This window comes from Peromyscus eremicus, chromosome 2 (genome assembly GCF_949786415.1).
Source record: "Peromyscus eremicus chromosome 2, PerEre_H2_v1, whole genome shotgun sequence".
NCBI classification, from domain to species: domain Eukaryota; kingdom Metazoa; phylum Chordata; class Mammalia; order Rodentia; family Cricetidae; genus Peromyscus; species Peromyscus eremicus.
This window is the reverse complement of record NC_081417.1, coordinates 148,948,147-148,971,581: the sequence shown is the minus strand read 5'-3', so window position 1 is coordinate 148,971,581 and position 23,435 is coordinate 148,948,147. Positions and strand designations below refer to the sequence as shown.

The 23,435-nt window shown below is 52.6% G+C and overlaps 1 protein-coding gene across 2 annotated transcripts in view; it reads right to left on the bottom strand.

Moving 5' to 3' along the window:
• Ece1 (endothelin converting enzyme 1) overlaps positions 1-23,435 on the bottom strand; it is a 104,191-nt gene that overhangs the window by 43,284 nt on the left and 37,472 nt on the right. Inside the window, exons 1-3 of one of the 2 annotated variants that reach the window (XM_059255234.1) lie at positions 11,504-11,612; positions 11,280-11,366; positions 3,578-3,719 (exon numbers count right to left, since the gene is read on the bottom strand). In XM_059255234.1, the coding sequence (XP_059111217.1) occupies positions 3,578-3,719; positions 11,280-11,366; positions 11,504-11,551 (277 nt within the window). In that variant the 5' untranslated portion in view covers positions 11,552-11,612. Of the gene's footprint in view, positions 1-3,577; positions 3,720-11,279; positions 11,367-11,503; positions 11,613-23,435 lie in introns of those variants that run through there. The other variant, XM_059255236.1, reaches the window with a different exon arrangement.

Below are 23,435 nucleotides of genomic sequence, written 5' to 3'. Positions count from 1 at the left end.
CTCCTGATAGAGAGATGGCTCAGTGGTTAAGAGCACTGGCTGTTCTTCCAAAGGACCTGGGTTCAATTCCCAGCACCTGCATGGCAGCTCATAGCTGTCTGTAACTCTAGACCATAAGAGTTTTCGTATTCTCTTCTGACCTCTGGAGGTACCAAGCATGCATGAGGTGCACAAACACACAGGCAAAATGCTCAGACAGATAAATAAAATAAATCTTTAAAAGTATTAAAAAAAAAATTCCTGGAAGAACCTTGTGTTGGTTTTGCTGCTGTTTGGAAAGCAGATGTAAGTCTCTGAAGGAGGCTTCCAAAGCAGGGAGGTGGGTCAGAATGTTCTCAGGGGCTCAGACACTGCTTAGGGGTGGGGCCTCCAGAACTGTCTGAGGAGCTGCTCTGCCTGGCCTGATGTTTGCTCAGATGGGCCAAAGTCTGGGCCTGTGGATGCATAATGAGGTTCTGCCAAGCCCCGAGGCGGCAGCTGCTTTCTCAGGTGGTGCATGGATTTCCTGATCCTTAGCCCAGCTCCACCCTAAGGCAAGAGGGCCATTCGTCTCCCAGGTCCAGGCTTGGAGGCAGAGAGAGGAACGGGGCAGAAGCAGCCGCTGGAATCCTCCCCGGAGTTCCACCTGGCAGCACTAACAGCTATTTGAGGTCTGGGGATCAAACTCAGGCTGGCTGGCTTGGAGCACTTTACCCACTGAGGCATCTTGTCCATCTTGTCAGCCCCCACGTGCTCTTTATTTGGGATCTGTCCTTTGGGAGGGAGCACTCTGTAAGTCCTGAAGAAACATGCTGGGGTTCCTAAGGGGAGTCCCAGAGCAGCATACTTCCTGGGGTCCATTTCTCTCCATTTCTGAGCTCTTCATTTCTGGGCCAAGAGTGGGCAGACAGTGTTGGGGTCACCCTGCCTGGAAGGATGTTCTGAATTGAAGCTGAGTCAGGATGGGGTAGCTGCAGAAAGAGAATGCTCTATTTTGCACACACTCATACATACACCTCCATAGTCTCACACACACAGACACACAGACACAGACACGCACACACACGTATATGCTTGGTAGAGAAAGGCTGCTCCATTCTCCTTTACACGTCTTTCTTCATTTGGTCGTTCATTTATTCAGCTTCTACACACTTATGGCACACAGGTGCTATGCTGAGCACAGGGTTAAAGGACCAGAAATAAGGACTTAATCAGGAAAGTATGAATTCAGCACCTCTGAGCCAGGCACATTTAGAAAAATAACTCTATAAGTCATTAGTTAGTCACTTAAATAATCAAACAATTATTTCTTAAGCACCTTGCAGATACTTAGGCTAGTCACAGAGTAAGCACTCATGAAATGTTTGTGGAATGGATGAATGAATGACTATATGTCCCAAACAGGGGGGCATATGAATGACGTCCCAGCCCTCGATTCAAGATCATCCTCTCCATTCCAGGATGGCTGCCCTCAAGCAACTTCACAGTGGAGGAAGGCTCAATATAGCCACTATGATGGGGTGAGTGACAGTTGGTGGGAGGGACCCCAGGCAAAGCCCTCCTTTGGTTTCTCTGACTGACAAAACAAGTAGACAGTTGGGGGCAGGAGACTGGGAGACCCTAGACTTGATTTTAATGTGGATCCACTCTTCCCGGATCCATCAGTGCTAACTCAGCAAGGAGTCAGTGGCCATATCCACTTGACTGACAGAGAGAACCAGACTCCAACCCTGACAGCAGATCAGGTCACTGTCATGACACCACCGTGACAGTGGGGTCAGAGGGACCCACTGTGACAGGAGGGTCAGAGGGACCCACATGACAGGAGGGTCAGAGGGACCTACATGACAGTGGGGTCAGAGGGACCCACATGACAGTGGGGTCAGAGGGACCCACATGACAGGAGGGTCAGAGGGACCCACATGACAGGAGGGTCAGAGGGACTCACCGTGACAGCGGAGTCAGAGAGACCCACCATGACAGTGGGGTCAGAGGGACCCACCGTGACAGTGGGGTCAGAGGGACCCACCGTGACAGCGGGGTCAGAGGGACCCACCGTGACAGGAGGGTCAGAGGGACCTACATGACAGGAGGGTCAGAGGGACCCACCATGACAGGAGGGTCAGAGGGACCTACATGACAGCGGGGTCAGAGGGACCCACATGACAGGAAGGTCAGAGGGACCCACCGTGACAGTGGGGTCAGAGGGACCCACCGTGACAGGAGGGTCAGAGGGACCCACATGACAGCGGGGTCAGAGGGACCCACATGACAGCGGGGTCAGAGGGACCCACCATGACAGCGGGGTCAGAGGAACCCACATGACAGCGGGGTCAGAGGGACCCACATGACAGGAGGGTCAGAGGGACCCACCATGACAGGAGGGTCAGAGGGACCCACATGGCAGCGGAGTCAGAGGGACCTACATGACAGGAGGGTCAGAGGGACCCACATGGCAGCGGAGTCAGAGGGACCCACCGTGACAGCGGGGTCAGAGGGACCCACCGTGACAGGGGGGTCAGAGGGACCCACCGTGACAGCGGGGTCAGAGGGACCCACCGTGACAGCGGGGTCAGAGGGACCCACCGTGACAGCGGGGTCAGAGGGACCCACCGTGACAGCGGGGTCAGAGGGACCCACCGTGACAGCGGGGTCAGAGGGACCCACATGGCAGCGGGGTCAGAGGGACCCATCACGACAGGTCAGGAGGGGCTGTCATATGACCATCCAGTGTGGAGGAGAGTCATGTGTGCACAGAAACTCATAAAGGCCCTGGGCATAAAGGACAGTCTTTCCAGGGTGCTGACGTGCCCTGGAGTACACTGTGATTACAAAGAGAGGTGGGGCCTCTGTTCTGGATTCCTCTGAAACCTGGAAACCTGTGAGCAAAGCCAGCCTCCCCACTTAATCCCCCTGCAGCCTTGGGGGAGCTGGTCTCAGCACCTCCACCACGCCTCACAGGGCTCCAGAGAGGAAGAAATAAGTTTCCAGGAAAGGTCCACAGAAAGTGCCAAGCAAACGGAAGGCACGACTGTCGTTCTGCTGAGACTAGGGATGGCAGTCAGTCACGTCTTCACAGTGACAGAGCCAAAGCTAGCTGGAAAAGTCCTCAGGGACACCAAATACATATGTCATCAGAGCCATCCCTCAAACTGGGCACCCCCACCCCCATTTAGAGAAGAAACAAATGTAAGTTTTGGGAATTAAGTGGTTTGTTCAGCCATTGAGTTTCTGGGCCAGGGTGTGAACGCATGTCCTTTTTGTTGTGTGGCCTTGAGGCAGGGTCTAACATAGCCTAGAAAGGCTTTGAACTCACTAAGTGATCCAGGCTAGCCTTGACATCCTGATCCACCTGCCTCAGCCCACCAGTGTATTGATATCACAGGCGTGAGCCACTGCACCCAAATTGGTCCTTCTGACTTCAAAGTCTTCATGGCACCCACTCCATCCACCTCTCTGCCTGCATCCGACCCCTAGGCATCTCTCTCCTTGGCTTTGGAGGCCAATCCCAGCTTGAACAAGGCCCCCCCACCTTGCACAGAGTGACAGAGCAGAAGCGAGGATGGTGAAGCCTACCACAAATAACAGATGCACCTACTTGCCCGGTACTGGATGCCCAGGGCTGCCAGGCAGGCCACCAACCCTGCTGCCAGAAGTGCCACCAGCACTACCAGCCGCTTCTCCACCGAGGTCCGAGCCGCCCAGCACCTCTGGCCACTCCGGGGACTTCGGAAGTTCACCTGCAGGGAAGGAGGCAAGTCTGTGAGCTCAGGGCCCCGCTTCCCCAAGAGGAAGGGGCTCGCCTGCAGGCCCAGACCCCGGGGAGGCATCAGGCTGCCCGTCTGTCTCAGGGGTGGTCCAGTTCCCACGGATTCTGCCCTAATCCAGGAACAGAACCACCACCCTGGCCACTAGCTTAGATTTGCTCCCAGACATCAGAACTAGCAGCTCAGCCCAGGAGGGCTTGTGTTTTCTCTGACACCCGATACCGGTAGATGAAAAAAATCTACAGCTTTCCCATTTCTCCAGTAAGGAGCTCAAAAAAGAACAGGATGTTTGGACTTGAAGGCATTCAGAGGGCGGCCAGCTGGGCCCTCCTCAGAGCTCCTGCATCTACAGAGCCAGAGACAGCATGACATGACCTCACAGGGCTCTTGCTTTCTGCAAGTGGGGACACATTTGGCTCGTTAAGCCTTTCTAATCCTATCAGGGGTGCCTAGTGGCCTCTCCTTTTTCACAGGAAGAAACCGAGGTTCCCAGTCACTTGTCACATAGCTGAGTGGGTAGGTCTGAGATTTGAAGTAGTGTTCGGAGATTCTAGAGCCCACCAACGGGCTAGAGACATGGGTCTTAGGAGATGGTAGGGAAGACAGAGGAGAAACAGCTCCATTTGGGCAGATCTTCTGAGGGAGGAAAAATGTGCCAGGCCCCCCCACAGTCTGGCTAAACAGGAAAGGAGGCACAATGAGGGGAAATGGAGGGTGTGGCAGAGGACTTGAGGAGGACATGCTTGCCAACAGCACTCAGGACCCTCAGCTCACGCTCTTTTTCACACCCAAAGCCAGCACGGGGGTGGGGGTGGGGGTGGGGGTAGGGGTGAGGGATGGGGAGGTCTCTTCTGTTCCAAGAGGTACTTCCTGCAAAAGCCAGGAGGAGCACAGACAGGAAGAGCCCCCAGAAGGTGGGGCTCTTCAGTGACATCACCCTGTACAAACAGCTGGGCTCCAACTCAAGAGGGGAGAAATGGATTCCTTTGCTTTCAACTGCTAACAGCCAAGAGGGGAGGCAGATAATGAACAGATGGGTGGACATGTAAGGCTTCCTGGAGCAGTGATGTCTGAGTTAGGGACAGAGAAATGAAAGAGAGGACCGGGGCACAAGGCACAGCTCTGAGAAAGAACAGGAACTTCCTCCGGAGGGCTGGTGAGAGATGTCACTACATCGGCCCTTTGGGGTGGACAAGGCAGAGGAAGTAACTTGCAGGGAACCGGAGAGGAGCAATAGGAGTTCCAAAGAAGTCCCCAGCATCCCAGGGGACCTAGGGATGCCCAACTCTGTCTCACTGAGTCCTCACACAGCTGTGCAGGGACGGCCCCCAGAGCAGGTCAGAGCCCAGGAGGCATCCCACAGCCGGCACATGAGATCTGAGGTGGGTCACCTTAGGAAGGGCATCTTAGCCATCCTGGGGTACCCCCTGGGTGCTGAAAGAGAAAGAGGAACATGGGGACTTCTTATGGGAGAAAAACTGGGGTCTAAAACTGAAAAAGGGGCCGGGCGGTGGTGGCGCACACCTTTAATCCCAGCACTCGGGAGGCAGAGCCAGGCGGATCTTTGTGAGTTCAAGGCCAGCCTGGGCTACCAAGTGAGTTCCAGGAGAGGCGCAAAGCTACACAGAGAAACCCTGTCTCAAAAAAAAAAAAAAAAAAAAAAAAAAACCAAAACAAACAAACAAAAAAAAACTGAAAAAGGGATGCTGAGAACTGGGACACTCTGTGACTGTGTGTGCGGGGACAAGAGGTGTGCACCCCATAGTGGTGGCCAGGTGGTAGTGGGGTGGCCAAGTGGTGGTGAGGGCTGCCTGAGGCGACCCTCTCAGCTTTCTTAATCAGGAAGAGGTAGAGGATTCTGACCAGGGCACTCTCACCTGCTCAGAGATAGCCTGAGACATATGCTCCCGTGGACACTTTCGGCCATCAGTTACCTCATTCAGGTTTACCTCAGGTTCCAGGACACAGAGAAGCCCCAAGGTCTTCAGTGTCCCTTCACCTGGCTTGTCCCAACCTTCCTCTTCCACCTCGTGGCCTCTCCTGTCCCATGGCCAAGGCTCAGCTAACAGAGCACAGAGCCAGGGAGAGCCCCGTCTAAGAGGACTCCTCTGCCAACTCTGGGGAGCTGGTGGGACAGACTGTTGAGTTTGGGGGAGACAGCAGGGAAATGCCACCTCATCAGGACACCAAAGTGTTGTGGTGAAGGGAACGGGAGACAGCCAGGTGCAAAGACACCAAGGCAGTGAGAGAGAAGGAAGGAGGAGACGGCAGATTAAAAACACATGGAGAGCAACTTATAAATGTTTGAGAGCTGACATTTTTGTGCCTGGCACCCATTTGTCTGTTTTGTGGATGGGTGGGGGAGCTCCCAAGCACGGATAGTAGTGTGATCTCCAGAGGAGACACACCTAGTGGGGACTCATGGGGCCGAAGTGGGAGGGCAAAACCAGAGGCGTCATCTCTCTAGATCATCATGAGGTCCTGTCCATGAGGTGTCCCCCCTGCACCCCCGAAAGAGAAGACAGGCAGGCTGGAGCATCATTGTTCCATGTCAAGCTAAGTGTTTAAACAGATGGCATCCACTGTGGATTAAATTAGAATTAAGTCAGAATTGAATTAAAAAGCCACAGTTCCAAGCAAGAACGGCAAATGGGGTTTGAAAATAGGATCATTAACTTTTGTCACGTTTATTGCTTGACTTTCAAGGCTGGGCCAAGCACTTCTAGGTTTCTGGACAAGCCTTGCCTCTGAGGGCAGAGGGAATTCGGAGCAGCTCCTGGGGGCGATCACCCGGAAGCTCTGGGCTGGGAGCAGGAGAGGCTGGGCAAATCGTGGTACAGTGGACAGGTCTGGGTGGTATTAGGGTACCGCAGTCCCTTTTCTCTGAGCCCCCAGTACACGTGCCCTGAAGTGGATCCCATGAGATGAGGAAGACAAGAAGGAAATATGTAAGTGTTTTCACACTTTCTTTTAGAAACTAGGACATGCCAATCATAGGAGACCACGCTGTGGCCACTTGGAAGGCAGGAGGATTAGTGGCAGGCAGCCCAATCCATTTTGGGAGAGGTGACTGGGGAGTGGCTGCTGGCCAGGTAACAGAGATGATCCCTCAAAGACAGAGCGTTAAAGTCACTGTGGCCTCTCAGCCCACTGGCGGGCTTAGCATCCTTAAACATTGTGAGGTAGAGACAGAAAGAGAGCAGGAGAAACAGGGATGCCCTCCCAAGAGAGAAGGGGAGGGGGAAGAGGACCAGGGAGAGGAAAGGGAGAGACAGAGTGGGAGGGAGACAGCGGAGGTGTCCAGCCCTGGCGTTCCCAGGGTTTGCAGAGCACAGCAACAAAGCCTATTATAAGCGGGGATAAATATTCGGTTACAGAAGTGAGTGCCTGTCTCACCTAGGCTTGTCTCAAGATCGAGTTCTACAGGTGAGGATGGGTGCCTGCCCCGGGGCCCAGGGGAAGAGCCAGCAATGCAGGGGTGGGAACCGGGCTGAGCCTGCTTTCAGAGTCTAAAGGCCCCCAGCAACCCGGCGTCAGAGAAGCAGCAACAGGGGTTGTGTGCCAAAGCTCTGGCAGGGAGCCCACCGCTTCCAGCCCAGAGGCCCAGCAGTATGACGGCTGGCAGGATGACCAGGCTCTCGTCTGTCTGAGACTCGGCCTTTCAGAGCAGGCGGACCATAACAGCTCAGCCTCACGGGGGGGAGGGTGTGTGTGTGTGTGCCTCCGTGGGGGGATCGTTTTGGGGAAGTTCCTTCCAGTAAAGTTTCCATGAGGTAGACTTCTGGCTGAGGCCGCTAAGGTCAGCTCTGAGCAGAACTATGATGTCTTCCCAACTCTGCCCAAGTCCCACCTGCCACATGCTCCTCCACGCCTGACCTTGAAGACACTGGTGACAGCTTACTAGCCCCTCTTGTGGGAGTGGACTCCAGAAGAATCAACCTTTAAGAGGAATCAGTCTCAGGAAATGTGTGTCTTCCCAGAAGGAATAGGCAGCTCTCCAGCACGAGGGGAAAGAGATCAGCCAGGACCCCAGGGGGTGTGCCAAGGCAGCCTCTGAGCCTGTCTCCCAAATCCAATACTAGGAAGCGGGGGTGAAGTCCCCAGGTATGACCATTTTAGATTCTGGACCCTGCTGGCCAAGAGTCTTACTCTGTAACTGGTAGACAGAGCTGAAGGTCCCTCCTGACAAGGGGCAAGTTGTCTGAGAGTCTTAAGTGGGTCTGTCCTTCAAATCGCTCTCCTATGACAGCCCTATGCAGAGGGTGGTACATCATGGTTCTGAGATCTTTCCTTTGGCTTATTTTGGTTTTTTTTCCCCCAGAAGTAACTGGATGTTTTTCAAAGGTTTTGGTAGACAGCTGGGGACAGTCTCCTAAGCTGGCTGCAGGTGTAATCTCAATTATTTTCCTTCAAGCTACTGCAATCGGTGTGTGTGTGTGTGTGTGTGTGTGTGTGTGTGTGTGTGTGTGTGTGAGAGAGAGAGAGAGAGAGAGAGAGAGAGAGAGAGAGAGAGAGAGAGGGAGGGAGGGAGGGAGGGAGGGAGGGAGGGAGGGATGGATGGAGGGAGGGAGGGAGGGGTACCAGGTAGCCGGCATTTACAAAGCAGCTTTGGAAGGAAAACCCTATTACACACAGGGCGTCACAAAGGTGTCAGGCACGGGAAGTTTCGGTGACAGCTAAATTCATTTTCAGAGCACCAGGCATAACATTTCTCTTTAACTCAATATTGCCTCATTTGAATCTTAGCTCTAAGTGGTGGGATGCTGACACTAACCCATCTTGTAAAGAAAGCTGTATGCGTGACGTGCTTTCGGGTCTTTAAAGCTCCTGACAGAGGCAGGGCTGCATGGCCTTAAACTTGTGCTTAGAGGGCTGGGGCATGGGGCTGAGCAAACACTAAGCTCCAGGTTTGGTCCCCAGCACTGCATCCAACTGCGCATGCCTGTAATCCTAGCGCGAGGCCGAAGCAGGAGGATCAGATGTTCAAGGTCATCCTTGGCTGCACAGTAAGCTCATGGCTATCCTAAGCTACATGAGACCCTGTCTCAAAAAACCAACAACAAAACCAAAAAGAAATAAAATATGAACATATGGGCCAGGTGTGGTGGTGTGATTAGGAGAAAAGTGGGGGATTTCAAGTTGAAGGCCCAGCTGAGATTCTACCTAAAAAAAAAAAAAAAAAAAAAAAAAAAAAAAAAAAAAAAACACCAGTGTGGCCAGGCGGTGGTGGCACACGCCTTTAATCCCAGCACTCAGGAGGCAGAGGCAGGTGGATCTCTGTGAGTTCGAGGCCAGCCTGGGCTACAGAGTGAGTTCCAGGAAAGGCGCCAAGCTACACAGAGAAACCCTGTCTTGAAAAACCAAAAAAAAGTATGTGTGTGTGTGTGTGTGTGTGTGTGTATGTGTGTGTGCATGTGTGTGTGTATGTGTGTGTGCATATATGTAAAAGGGAGAGGCTGGCAGAGCTCAAGCTAGGGAGGCTCAAGAGAGGGCCTAAATTAGACAGTCCCCAAAATACATATATACACATAGCTATATATATATGTACATACACATATGTATATACACAAACTCAAATGCAGAATACTAGAACTCATGATTTCTAAGTGGAAGTAGTTTGTTTTTAAAGCCTCCCTGTGTGCATGTGTGTGCTGTTAGGGAATCAAATCCAGGGCCTTACACATGATAGGGGAAGGGAGAGGGGAGGAGAGGAGGGGAGGGGAGAGGGGAGGGGAGGGAGAAAACATGGGATGGATGGCTCTTGGCCTTTAGCAAGAGAGCACTGGCCAGCTTGTGTTTGCTCTGAGGAAGCCCTGGAGGCTCCAAGCAAGACTTGCGGGGCACCTACAGAAATGCCCCAAATTCTCAGCAACCTTCCTGCGTGTTTCTGCAGGGGAATCAGGAAATGTACCTACACAGGCAGCTAGCTTGCTTTGGGGGCACCAAGACTGAGGTTCAACCCACACAACAAGGATGCCTCATACCCGCCCTGTGCCTCAGCTTCAGCACCTGTGATCTGGCTCCCGTGTGGCTACCAGCCCTTCCTTACCTCATGGGTCACTAAACAGTCTTCCTAGCAGTGACACAGGCCACTCCATTTTCTCTCGCCCTATCTTATAGATGAGGGCTGAAAGAGACTCTGGGGCTGGCTCAGAGTCTCCAGTGGAGTCAGAATTCACAACCAAGTCCCTGGCTTGAGAGACAGACAGACAGACAGACAGACAGACAGAGAGTTCTCTGTGCTCTGGGGGAATCTCACTCAGATGAATGTGCTGCTGATATGAAAAGGCTATATCTACCCAGGTGGACCGCTGCTATGACTGTATTATTTTCGTGTGAATTTGGAGAAGCTTTCACGTTGATACGTTTGGAACCTTCTATGAAAAGTAAGACTGACAGAGACTGTGGATGAGACTGGATTCGTGAAGGGAACATGTGGCTTAGCCCACTATGAGGAGTCCACAGGGAAGAGGGCCCAGGCAGACTGGGTGTGACTGTCCTGAAGGGAGCTGTCAGCCCTCCCAGAGCCTCAGTTTCCTCTCATACAGGTAGAGGAAGTGACCCCTCCAGTTTAGAGAAGTCCTGAAGGTTGAGTGGATGCTGCAGGGAGGGGGCCAAATCTCCTCCAGGAGAAGGAGCTGGGAGTCTCCCTGGGCTTACGTCACTAACCAGAGGAGACCAACGGAGGCCTGGCAGGCTGAGGCTCCACTCCTTCTGTGAGATAAGTTTTGATTAGGTGTCCTTCACAAGGTACCCAAGACTCTTCTCTGTCCCTCCCTTGGCTCCACACAGCAGAAATCCTCTTGGTCCTGGCCCTCTCTGGGATGATTTCTCAAGAGCCGGATCACAGAACTGCCCTGGGTGTTCCTATTCAAAACTCAGCTTACCCACCCATGTCTAAACCCTACCCATGTAGAGGGCTTGGCCAGTAAGGTCTGCCCGGGGCAGAGCAGAGGAGAAAGCCCCGCAACAGCCCTCCTGCAAGGCACCGTCAAACCAGATGTAAGTCTGTGAAATTCCCACAGGGGCAGACCCTAAAGGAAGGAACCAGGCTTCCGGAGAAGGCTGGCAAAGGGCAGGGGTGGGGGTGGAAGAGTGGGGTGGTGGTGGGGGACAGGCCATTCCTTCCCTCAGTTAATACAGGTAGTCAGAAAGGAGGGAGAGGAATAAAGAGGTAATGCTTTCAGGGAGGCCAGATGGCCATAAGGAAGCTGAGATAGCTTTTAGACTATCCGTGCTGGGTGCTGGGTCCGCGAAACTCCTCCAGGCAAGTTCCTCACCACCCCGGTACCCCCCCCTCGCACCCCCCTCCCCGCCAGCTGTTCCGTGAAAAGTTCAGGGCAGGAGAGTGTTTCTGCATCTGAGTTGTGGCCTGGAGGATCTTGGTTAGGATGGAACTATAGAGGTGGGATGGAAGCCAGCCTCAGAGTGTGCTTCTCAGCCCAGAGCTGCTGGGTGCACGACCCACCTCCTTCCCCTCCGGGCTAAGTGGGGGCGGGGCACCGCTGAGCTAGCCAAGGTCAGAGTTCCTACCTGCAAGCCATTGGGGTACACGTCGCCCTCGGAGAGTGAGTCCACCAGGTCCTCTTCGTCCAGCGTGGCCCGCTTGTAGGATGACATCTGCAATGCCAAGTGCAGTACAGACTCCCTCAGCGTCTCCATAGCCAAATGGGGAAGCCGGCCCCGGCGCCCCGCCCCAGCCACCCGAGATCAGCCCACGGATAGATGACCCTCCCCGCGCGCCACACCCGCCTCACCCCCAGAGCGGACAGCGCGGCGGCCAGTGGTGGCCACACGCTCCGCATGCTGTGCCCCACGATGCCCAGTCCCGGTCCGATCCCCCTGGTGTCTCCATATGCTGGCTGCCGGGGGCGGGGCCCTCTGGAAGGTGGGCGTGGCCTGTTGGGCACATGTCCCTCCCTGGCCTTCGGTGAGAATTGGGATGGAGACCTCTTTCTTCCCATGCCCAGCCCCAAACCCTAGCTGGCAGGACAGGGCCTCATGGAGGCTTTATTCATAATGGGATCCCCAGTGGCAGAGACCAAGAGGCAAGGTCAGCAAAGCCTAGCCGGGTCAAGTCAGATTCTTTCGACATCAGCCCTTAGGTGAAACAAGGGGTCTTCCACCTAGCTAGAAAGGCTTGCGGGATGAGGTGGTGCGGTGGAGGTGGAGTCAGGAATCCCCCCACGTCTCAGTTCCTTTCTCCTCTAATTCGGGAGTTTTAAAGCCAGAGTTCTGAACGAAGTTCACACAATTCTAAGAAAGTCCCCTGACACTATGAAAACTGCTGAGTGAATTTGGAGGTTTCAGCTTTCCAAAGTGCCGTTCCTTTTCTTTTCTTTCTTTCTTTCTTTTTTTTTTCAGACTTTTAAAAAATGTGTACAAGGGCTGGAGAGTTGACTCAGCAGTTAAGAGCACTGACTGCTCTTCCAGAGGACCCAGTTCAATTCCCAGCACCCACATGGCAGCTCACAACTGCCTGGAACTCCAGTTCCAGGGGACCTGAGACCCTCACACAGACATATATGCAGGCAAAACACCAATGTACATAATATAAAAATGAATTATTTTTTTTAAAAAAATAATGTGTATGAAAGCTTGGCAGTGGTGGCACAGACCTTTAATCCCAGCACTTGGGAGGCAGAGGCAGGAGGATCTCTGAGTTTAAGGCCAGCCCCATCTACAAAGTGAGTTCCAGGACAGCCAGGGTTACAAAGAGAAATCCTGTCTCAAAAAACTAAAAAAAAAAAAAAAAGAAAAGAGTATGAACATTTTGTCTGTGTGAATGTATGTGTCCCACACTCATGCCAGTGGAGGTCAGAACGGTGGATTGGATCCCCTGTAACTGGAGTTATGGATAGTTGTAAGCCACCATGTGGGTGCTGGAAACTGAACCTAGGTCATCCAGAAGAGCGGCCAATGCTCTTAACCTCGGAGCCATCCCTCCAAAGCACCATCTCTGTTCCCTCCCAACTTGATTCTCACTGTTGGGCATATACGCAAGTGAACCAGATGGAGGTGTGAGTGAGGTGGCTGTCCAAGGTAGGGGGAGGGGGTCAGTGAGCAGGGTGGCTCCTGGGGGTTTCCAGGCTTTATGGGCCAGCAAGATGGCTCAGCTGGGTAAAGGTGCTTGCCTTCAACAGCCCACTCAACTGCCAGAATCAGCCAGTCATTATAAATGAAATTCTCATCACCCCACACTTGCTTCAAAGTCCCCTGATCTCCCCAACCTTTTGCCAGGCTCCGGGCTACTGTCCCTGACCCTCCCCTTCAGCTACCACCCACCAAGGCTCCAGATCGCTCCTCTGGTTTTTGTTCAAATCTGCGGATACCTAGGTTGCTCCTTCTCAGCCAAGTCCTTCGTAGCTGCTGCCCCCTCTCCGGAACATTCTTTTCTGGTTTTTGCTCCTCCCACTGCCAGCTCCAGTCTCAAATTAAATGCCACCTGCTCAAATGTCCAAAACACTTTAGGTAGCTCCCCACACTCTCTCACAGCAGCCTCTTACTTTCCTTATATTATTTCAGTCTGTTACATCTGTTTTGTTTTGGGAGACAGGGTCTTATTATGTAGCCTGGGCTAGCCTTGGACTCCTGAACCTTCTGCCTCCACCTCCCAAATGCTGGGGTTACAGGTGTGTACCACCAGCACTCAGTTAATATTTTGTTGCTGTTTTTATGGGCCTGTTACCTGGTGCTCTTCCCCCCTCACCCCCAGAACTTGGCCTACAGCAGCTGGGCTCTTGTGGGAGACTCCCCATCACTAGGCATGGAGTAGGTGCTCAATGACAGTTCTTAAGAGGAATAGTGGAGCAAGGAGTGTTGAGGGGTTAAAGTGCCTTCAGATTCTCCCAAAAGCCTCAGTGTCTAATGTACTGCCTGACACATCCTCAGGACACAGGTCCTGTGGAAAGCAAGGTATGTGTGGAGGGGAACTATCTCTTTCTATAGATTTGTTTATTTGGGGGCTGCAGAGATGGCTCAGTGGTTAAGAGCACTTGCTGCTCTTCCAGGAGATCCAGGTTCGGTTCCCAGTACCCACATGGCAGTAACAACCATCTGTTAACTCCAGTTCCAGAGGATCAGCTGCCCTCTTCTGGCCTCAATAGGCACTGCATGCATGTGGTGCACTTACATTATGTACTTGTATGTAAGTGAAATGTTAAAAAAACAAAAACAAAAACACCTCTGTAACATGAAATGAAACTTTAGAAAAGATTTGTTGCTGGGCGTAGTGGTGGACACCTTTAATCTCAGCACTCAGAAGGCAGAGGCAGGTAGATCTTTGAGTTCAAGGCCAGTCTGGTCTAAAAACTGAGTTCCAGGACAGCCAGGGCTACACAGTGAGACCCTGTCTCGAAAAAACATTAAAAAAAAAAAAAAAAAAAAAAAGATTTGCTTACGCATATTCTATGTATATGAGTGTTTTGCTTGCTTGTATGTATGTATACCATATGTGTAACTGGTGCCCATGGAGGCCAGAAGAGGGCACTGGGTCTCTGGAACTGGAATTACAGACAGGTGTGAGCTGCCGTGTAGGTGCTGGGAACCCAACTTGGGTCCTCTGGCAGAGCATCCAGTGCTCTTAACCACTGAGCCATCTCTGCAGCCCCACCTCAGGGGCGGGAGGGTGAGGATAAACCAAATTCTTGAAACTCCTGCCTCTCTCTCACTGGGTGGAGGAGTTCCTATTACCTTACTCCAGGAGAGAAAGACACATAAGGGTTTTCAAACACAAGAGATTTGGCTGCATTAAGTGACAGGTGGTAATCACTAGAGGAAAGGGCCCTGGAAGAAGTTTTGATTCCCCCCAGCACTTCCCCTGGGACCAAGGAGAGCCAGAGCAGACCCCGCTTCCTGTCCTGCCGGCCTGGTATCCCTTCCCTTTGGTGGGTTCCCTTGGCCCCTCTTACGCAGAATGAAACCCAAGCTAAGGAAAGTAGCTTGTGGGCAGGTTAAGCAACGGCTCCTCCCACTTCCAGTTCCTTTCAGAGAGCTCCCCTTCTGGGAAACCTCCTGACCACTGACAGCATCCATCCCTCGTGAGGTGTCCTCCCAGCACCCCCCGGGTGCTGTCTCCTTAGAGCAGGCATCTCAAGATAGGCGTGGGCTATTCTCTCACGGGCCGGTCTGGGGCTACAGCCTCTAGATGTTTGAGCAAAGGTGCTTATGGGTGGGTGGACAGCCATGTCCCATCCATTCCAGCGCAGCTGTTAGCGGCTGGATGACATGGGCGGCTCCCATCCCTCTCAAGAGAAATAACAGTGCAAAAGAGCTGCTGATTTCTCAGCCCACAAAAGCCCCGCCTGAAGTGAAACTGTACCTACCCCAGATGTGCTGAGCAGCTCACTCACCTCCCCTCAGTGGGGACCATGTTATGGGCTGAGTGGGTGACATCCAGCCATGGCTGTCCTTTCTCTGGACCTGCCAGGTACTCCACAGATGATGGGTCCCCACAGCCACCTGGGCTAGCCCAGCAGCTGTGTCTTCCATTTATAGAGAGAGGAAGGGGAGGTGGTGACCGGAGCCTACATCTACTGGGCAACACTTAAGATGTCTTAAGTGTCCTTCTGTCTCAGCCATTCACCCTCCTCAAGCAACATCCTATCTCTACTTAGCAAATAGATGAATAAGGGCCAGGGAGCGTTCACCCCTCCAGAGCCCTGGCTGTACCATGAGGTGCTGGGTTACAAGCTTTTTTACCTTCCTGAAAACCCACCCATACTGGCTTCATTAAGTTTTCCCCAAGGAGCCAGGCTGTGGTGGCACACGCCTTTAATCCCAGCACTAAGGAAGGAGGCAGAGGCAGGCAGATCTCTGTGAGTTTGAGGCCAGCCTGGGCTACAGAGTGAGTTCCAGGAAAGGCTCCAAAGCTACACAGAGAAATCGTGTCTCAAAAAAAAAAAAAAAAAAAAAAAAAAGCTGTCCCCAAGGAGGCCAGGTCCCACAGCAAGTCAGTCAGTACCTGAGTCAGGTCACAAGCCTGAGCTCTGGACACCAGGGCCCATGTTCTTTGTGGAAGGCAGGACTACTTCGGGTGGGGACCTTACTGAGTCTGGATGCCCTGGGAAGACTAGGCCCTGGGCTGGTGGAATGACCAAGGCTTATTTTAATGGCCTCATTTGTGGTTATATGGGTACCACACCCTGCCCTCGAGCCTCAGGAAAGCAGAACTGCTGCTTTGTGGGGATCCCCCGCCCCAGAAATCTGGGCTGCATCTGGGCCTGGAGCGCACAAGAATTGCTTGGCTGAGATCAAGAATGGTGACGTGGGGAGGGCAGCTCCCTGTGGAATGTGGGTCCCGGCTCCCCGACGCCCACTGTACCGGGAAAGTGGGGAGAAGCAGATGAGAACGGTACCCGATCTGGAAACCTGCCCTGTCGCGGGTCTGGGATGAGCACAAATGAGACACAAAGACACTCACGTGTTTCTAATGACAAAGGCCCGTGGCCTGGTGGTGCCCAGGAACCCCATGAGTCCCAATAGCTTTAGTCACTCAGATGGCTCTTGTGGTTGGGTTGCCCAAGGCAGGGAGCTTCAGGGAATCTTGGAGCGTGTCAGAAGAGACAGAGTGGTGTTTTGCGCCTGGGCTGGCAGGCCACACCCTGAGCTGTTTTCACGTTCTGTTTCTACGTCTCCATTGCTTAGGGGGTCACCCCAGTGGCCAAGCGCCCATCAGTTGTCAGCCAGCAACTGAGAAGCTACGTGTCATCCCGTACACATTCACTCGACAGGCATGAAGATGGGGATGGGGAAAGCTCTCACTTCACACCTCAGTCTGCTAACCCATTCTGCCACTTCCCTGCCTGCATTGTTCGGATTGTTATCACACAGTGTGTGCATATGCCTGCAGGCCAGAGGACGACCTCGAGTCCTGTCCCACAGGCACAGGCTGGCCACCTTTCTTTTTTTTTTTTTTTTTTTTTTTTGGTTTTTCGAGACAGGGTTTTTCTGTGTAGCTTTGCGCCTCTCCTGGAACTCACTTGGTAGCCCAGGCTGGCCTCGAACTCACAGAGATCCGCCTGGCTCTGCCTCCCGAGTGCTGGGATTAAAGGCGTGCGCCACCACCGCCCGGCCGCCGCCTTTCTTTTTTGAGACAGGGTCTCTCACTTGGCTGTAACTCACTGAATAGGCTAGATTGGCTGGCTAGAGGGCTCCCTGGATTCTTCTGTTTCCACCTCCCCAGCTCTGGGATTACAAACCCCTGTCTCCACATTTGGCTTTTTTTTTTTTTTTAATATATAATTTATTTCTATTTTACGTTCATTGGTGTATATGTATGAGGTTGGAGTTATAGATAGTTGTGGGTGCTGGGAATTGAACCTGGGTCCTTTGCAAAAGCAGCCAGTGCTTTTTTTTTTTTTTAAATGTATTATGCATACAGTGTTCTGCCTGCATGTGTCCCTGCAGGCCATAAGAGGGCACCAGATCTCATTACAGGTGGTTGTGAGCCACCATGTGGTTGCTGGGAATTGAACTCAGGACCTCTGAAAGAGTAGTCAGTGCTCTTAACCACTGAGCCATCTCTCCAGCCCCCATACTTGGCTTTTAACGTGGGCTCTGAGGATTGAATGTAGGTCCTCCTGCTTGGACAGCAAGCATCCTACTGACAGACCTCTCCCCCTAGCTACTGTTGCTACTTCTGAAACAAGGTTCTTAAACTGTCAGCTGATCCCCACAATGAAACACAGGGCTGGGATGGAGTGGGTGGAATTCTGGCATAGCATGAAGGCCTGGGTCCAACCACAGACTGGGTATGGTGGCACACACCTGTAATCCCAGGACTTAGGAGGTAGGGCAGGAAGATCAGGAGTTCAAGGCTATTCTTGACTATATAGTAAATCCAAGGCCACCCTGGAAGACAAGAGACCCTGCCCCACATACACACAGAAAGAGGCGGGGGAGGGAGGGAGAGATTCAAGAAAGAGAAGGAGGAAGGAAGGGAGGGAGGGGTGAGGGAGGGAGAGAGAGAAAGAGAGAGAGGAAAGGAGGGAGGGAAAGAAGAAGAGAGAGGGAGGGAAAGAAGGAAGGAAGGAAGAGAGATGTCAACATCAGAATGGGGGTAGAAGGCCAGGCTGGCCTCGAACTCGTGATCCTCCTGCCTCCACCTCCTTCAGCAAATCCTACCGGCGTGTGCCACCACAACCGGCAAGACTCTGTCTTAAATAGAACAATAAATAAACGTAACTGGCCAAGACTAGCACTATAGCTCAGTGGTAGCTAACCTGCTCACATGCCCAAGGCCTTGAGTTTCAGCCAAAGTACTAAGTAACAACAACAACAACAACAACAATAATAATAACTGGCTACCCCGCCCCAAGTTGCTGACTCTTGACAAGGCTCTTTCATGGCCTTATCTTATTCATGTCTATGATCATCTTGTGGAACCAGTCCTGAGACACCTATTTCACAGGTTTGGAAACTGAGGCCTGTCAGTGAACACAACTAAGACTTGATTCCAGAGTTTCTCCATCTTCCCTCAGCCCCCTCCCCCCACCTTTCTTGTTGCTCCCCCACTACCCACAGGGCCTAGCTCTTAGGCAGGGCTCTTTGGAGGCCACAGGCCACTCCATCTGAGCTGTGGGAATAGAGGGCTAGAACTTGGGAGGTGGGGGAAAGAGACTTGGCTTTGGGCCACCAAAGGCTCTGATGGCACTGGCCTAGCAGGGAAACGGGATATTGGGCAAGAGGTAGGAGGCACAGGAGGCCTAAAGCCGGGCTTTAGGGAACCACCGGAGGTTAGACTATACAGGGGAGGTCGGGTTGCTGGCTGCTTCCTCAGACACGTGGCAGGGAGTGGGTCACTATGGCCTGTGTGCAGTATAATGGACTCTACATACGTCCACGTATGTAGACCTGTGTTGACTTGTGTATCTAGACCCTGAGGAGCGCAGCTGCTGGTTGCTTTGGTGCCTATGGTAGAAGTGACCCATGCCTGGCTGGCTACCTCCGCTTCTTCCCTAGTGTACGGATGACCCAATGTACTCCTTTCCCCCTACCAGGTACCCCAAGAGTCACCTCTGGCCTCCACTCACAGCCTCAGAGGCTCAGCTCCCCCAGGAAGCCTTCCCTTATTAGGTTCCTAGTCCCTGGACCTCCCTGTGGCTCATCTCCCACTGAACTCTGGGTAGAAAGATGTAAATTAACTGACAAGATCCAGCCTGTCTCCTGCTAACAGACTTCCTGGGGCTACAGAATGAAAACTGCCAGCTGTCACCTCCACCTTCTCTCCACCCCAGGATCAGACTCTTCGTATCTCTCCTGCTTTCATCTCTCACACCCTCTCGCCATGCACACTGGAACCACAGCAGAACACAAGGTCGGGTCCCCTAACTCTCGGGTTTCCTGCTTCCAAGCCTTTGCATGCCCACGGCCCTCGGATTTCTTTACCAATGAACTTCTCAGCTCAGCTATCTTCTTCCAGGCAGTCTTCCAGGACTTCACCAGGTTTCTTCCCCTCTCCTCTAAAACAGGCCTTCAGTATCTCGCCCTAAGCACAGCACAGCTTTGACATCTCAGTTCCTTCCTATGCTTTGGTTTTCCTCACATGTCATAGGGATGGCAGGAGTTCCTAGCATGTGGGGTCTTCACATGTGCTGGCCTAAGCAAGGCACATAGGCTCCTTAGCTGGGTGCCTAGCAGGCAGGGAAGCGGCACCCAGTCACTGTCCCCTTGCATGTGGCAGGCTGAGAAAGAGCCAGCTCTTCAAGAGGGAAGAGGACCCTCATGTCTCATGTAAAAATAAAGGGACTGCAGAAGATGTTCACACATGCCCAACAGCCACACACCTGGAAAACCAGAGTCTGGGTCCCATCCCTGCGGGTTCCACCCCACAGCAGACATTTCTGCCCTGACAAGAGCAGCCACCACCTCCTACCCTCCCTCCTCGCACCTGTTTGGTCCTGTCTGTCTCAGGCATGGCCTCCTGATCTTCTCAGAGCACTGTGTACAAGGCAGACCAGAGAGCTGGCCCCGGAGTCCAGAGCCACCAACAGACACCTGCACCTTGGTGCTGCAGCACCCTTGTGAGGGACAACCAGGCTGGTTAAGTCCCAGGCTGAAGAGGCCAGGGGTGCCGGAACAATTTGCTGATCTAATCACATAAAACTTAGGACAAAGCTAATCTGTCTGGTTTAATGATATTTATAACATGCCTGACCTGCTTGGTAATTAGGTTCAACCAGGAAACAGCTTGTGGAAGTGCTGGTAATTAGTATTTGTGTTAACCGTGGTGGGCAGGCTGCGGCTGGAGAGAGGAAGAAACAGAAGGGACAGGAAGCTCAGGCACACCCCAGATCTGTGAACCCCGGGACAACCAACTTATGTGGACGATCCTGTCCAGCTCTCATTGAGGTCCGAGGTGGGCAGGATGAGCCCTTCTCAAGGTTGAGAAAACAGCTCAGCAAGTCCATTCCCTAGTCTACGGTCACACAGCCAGTGAGTGACAGCTAGGATTCACATAGGTGTTTTATGGGGGACAGCAAGGTGACCTGACAGATGTGACATCAACTTGTCCTGAACAAACACAAAGAGAAATGCTAGAGTGCCTGAGGGTGTAGCTCAGATGATACAGGGCCTGACCCAAACGAACCAGAACCACATCCTCGGGGTGTGGCAGTGCACATCCGGGAGGAGGAGGAGGAGGAGGCAGGAGGATCAGAAGTTCAAGGCCATCCTCAGCTCCACAGTGCGCTGGAGGCCAGAGGATACATGAGACTCTGTCTCAAAAAAAAAAAGAAAGGAAACAAGAACAACAACAAAAATCTGGGGCTGGAGAGATGGTTCAGGGATTAAGAGCAATGGCTGCTCTTGTAGAGGACCAGATTTGATTCCCAGCATCCACATGGTAGCTCATAACCATCTGTACCTCCAGCTCGAGGGGATCGAAGCTCTTTGTCATGTGTAGGCACTAGGTATACATGTGGCACACAGGTACATAAAGACAAAACACTCATACGCTTAAAATGAAGTAATTTGAAACAAAATTCAGCCCAGCACCCAAAATACAACATAACATACATGGAGCTGGAACGGTGGTACAGGAAGATGAGAACTTCAGTGTCATCCTCAGCTACGCAGAACGAGAAGTCAGCCTGGGCTAAGCTACATAACACCCTGCCTGAAACAAAGATGGCCTACGAGGCCGAATGGCTCTTTTATGGGGAATTCTGCGTGTAGATTACGCTTCACTGGGCTAGACTGGGGACCTGTCAGTCCCTTGTCCTTAAACGGTCAAAGGCGCTTCACAACCACCTCACAGGGGTCCTGTGAGCGTGTACTCTAAGCTGGGCCTTCCTCACCTCTTTTCAGGATGGGCAGCACTCTTTCCAGTTCACAGACTGAGAAACTAAGGCTTCAGAAACTTCAGAGTGAGGAGATACAGGCAGCATGAGGTCTTCCCTAGGACACAGCGTTGATTCTAGGGGAACAAGCTGCCTGAGAGGCAGAGCTCCTGTGCCCAGCCTCCAGCCAACACCCCCTGCTGGCACTGAGCACCCTATACATCTCCTCTTCTCTCTCTGCCACCACCTCTAGCTGTGTGACTGTGTACCTCTTAGAACTCTGGGGACAGAAGCCAGGTATGGTGGCGTACACATTTAATCCCAACACTCAGGAGGTAGAGGCAGGCAAATTTCTGAGTTTGGGTCCAGCCTGGTCTACAATGCGAGTTCCAGGACAGCCAGGGCTACAAAGGGAAACCATCTTGAAAAGCCAGTCGTCATCATCATCATCATCATCATCATCATCATCATCAACTCTGGGTAGTGATAACATTAGACATCTCAAAAGTGGGTTAAAAAAAAAGAAAACAGCAAGCACTTATTTAGCGCCTACTCTATACCCACTCAGGGACTTACAGGCAGGCTACAGCCACAGGAGAGAGTCTGGACATGTCTGCAGGCCCTTCTACACCATCTTCTTCAAAAACTAGAGGCTACAGATGCTTTTCTCCCCAGAGTGGGTCCTGAGAACGCAACAAGGACCCTGGAGTGAGAGTCGGGATGGGAGTCCAGCTGATCACTCCCCAGCCTCACCCCTGGGAGGCAGAAGGCTGCCCTGCCAGTGATCCTTATCCCCACTTCTCCAGAGAGCAGGCTTGTCTGGACACAACCCCAGGAAGTGGGGGTGCCCAGGCCCTAGTATCCCTGAGGCAGCAGCATGTCTTGGCCTGGTCTGATTCCACCCTCGCCTTCCTGGGCTGGGCCCCACTTCATACCTCCCACAACCCCTCATCAGGCATCTACCAGGCTCCCAGCCCCCTCTCCACACCTCCTGCCATGCCAGCACCACTAACGTTGGTCCCATCACCCAGCTGCTAGGAAAGCACCCAGACATGAAATTGGTCTATGCCAGGGCAGTCTCAGCGGGCAAGGCTAGGCCTTCTCAGGCCTGTTCAGGGAAGCAGCGCCTCGCAGGCTGGCAAAGCTACACCTCAGGTGGCATCGTCAGGCCGAGCAGCCTCGTCTTCCCTGAACCCTGGAGGAGTATGGGTAATGGTTAGGAACCCAGTCCCTAGAAACAGCTGTGTTCAAACTGCTGCTTGTCTTGGGGCTTGGTCTATAGCCTGAGGCCAATGTACTCAGCCCCTGTCTGTGGCTCAGCTTACTCAACTAAGAGATGGATTTATTAAAAATCATTACAGGGATTAAACGACTTCACAGGACAAGGACCTGAGACAAAGGGAGGGCTGGACCGAGCATCAGCTGTTCCTGTCACTGCTGCCTACAGGCTCTCACTCCCACTGCCAGCTGGTCAAATCTGGTCCGCAGATGTGTCAACGCTTTTAAAAAACCAGCGTGGTATGGATTTGACATGAAAATCAATATTTTTAATTTTCCTTTATAAAAACAAACAACACAAAAACACACGAATGCTGTTAGGTCCGCATTCTCACATAGCTAGAGGGTAGACAGATGCCCCAGTGGACAGACCACAGGTCCCCAAGGCCTCACAGCCCAGACTCACTCCTCCTGGCCTCCTCCTCTCTGAGGCCCAGGCCTGGCGGTTCCTTTTCACCATGCTGGCGCCACGACACACACCAAAGAGAAAAGATGCCTCCCACTAGGAAGCTCCTCAGTCAAATGTGGGAAAATGATTCATGTGACGCTTTAGCCAGACCGACTAAGCAATGGTGGCAGATGTCCGGAGAGCAGTGACCTCAGAAAGCAGGACTTCCTAGAACGGAGCGAGGCTGGGAAATAGGGACATTTTGGAAGTGTCCATCTTGATTTCACTGTGGTTGCTTACAAATGGGTGTGTTTATCAAAAGACATCTAGCTGTCACCTGTGTTTTATTCTCTGCCAGTGACACCTCCATAGAAAAGAAATGGAAGCGGAAGTGTGGTGGGGAGGGGCTCAAGGTCTTTGGGTGTGAAGGCTGGGCCTGCCAAATGTGACAAACACATGTGGAGATGTCTCCTGGGAACCAGTCTGCTCTCCTTGAACAATGCCGGCCACATCAGAGGTGGAAATCTAAAGTTTAAAGCTATGAGGAGCAGATCTTTGAAGAACTGTGCAGACCCATGGTGTCTAAAACAGAAGCCATCAGCAGCATGTGGCAACCTATGTACTAAACTGAGGCAGGGGGTGTGACCCAGTCAGCAAAATGCTCTGTCTAGCATTCAGGTGTCCTGAATTCCAACCCCAGCGCCACATAAACCGGGGGGTGAGAGGTGTACTCAGAAAGTAGAG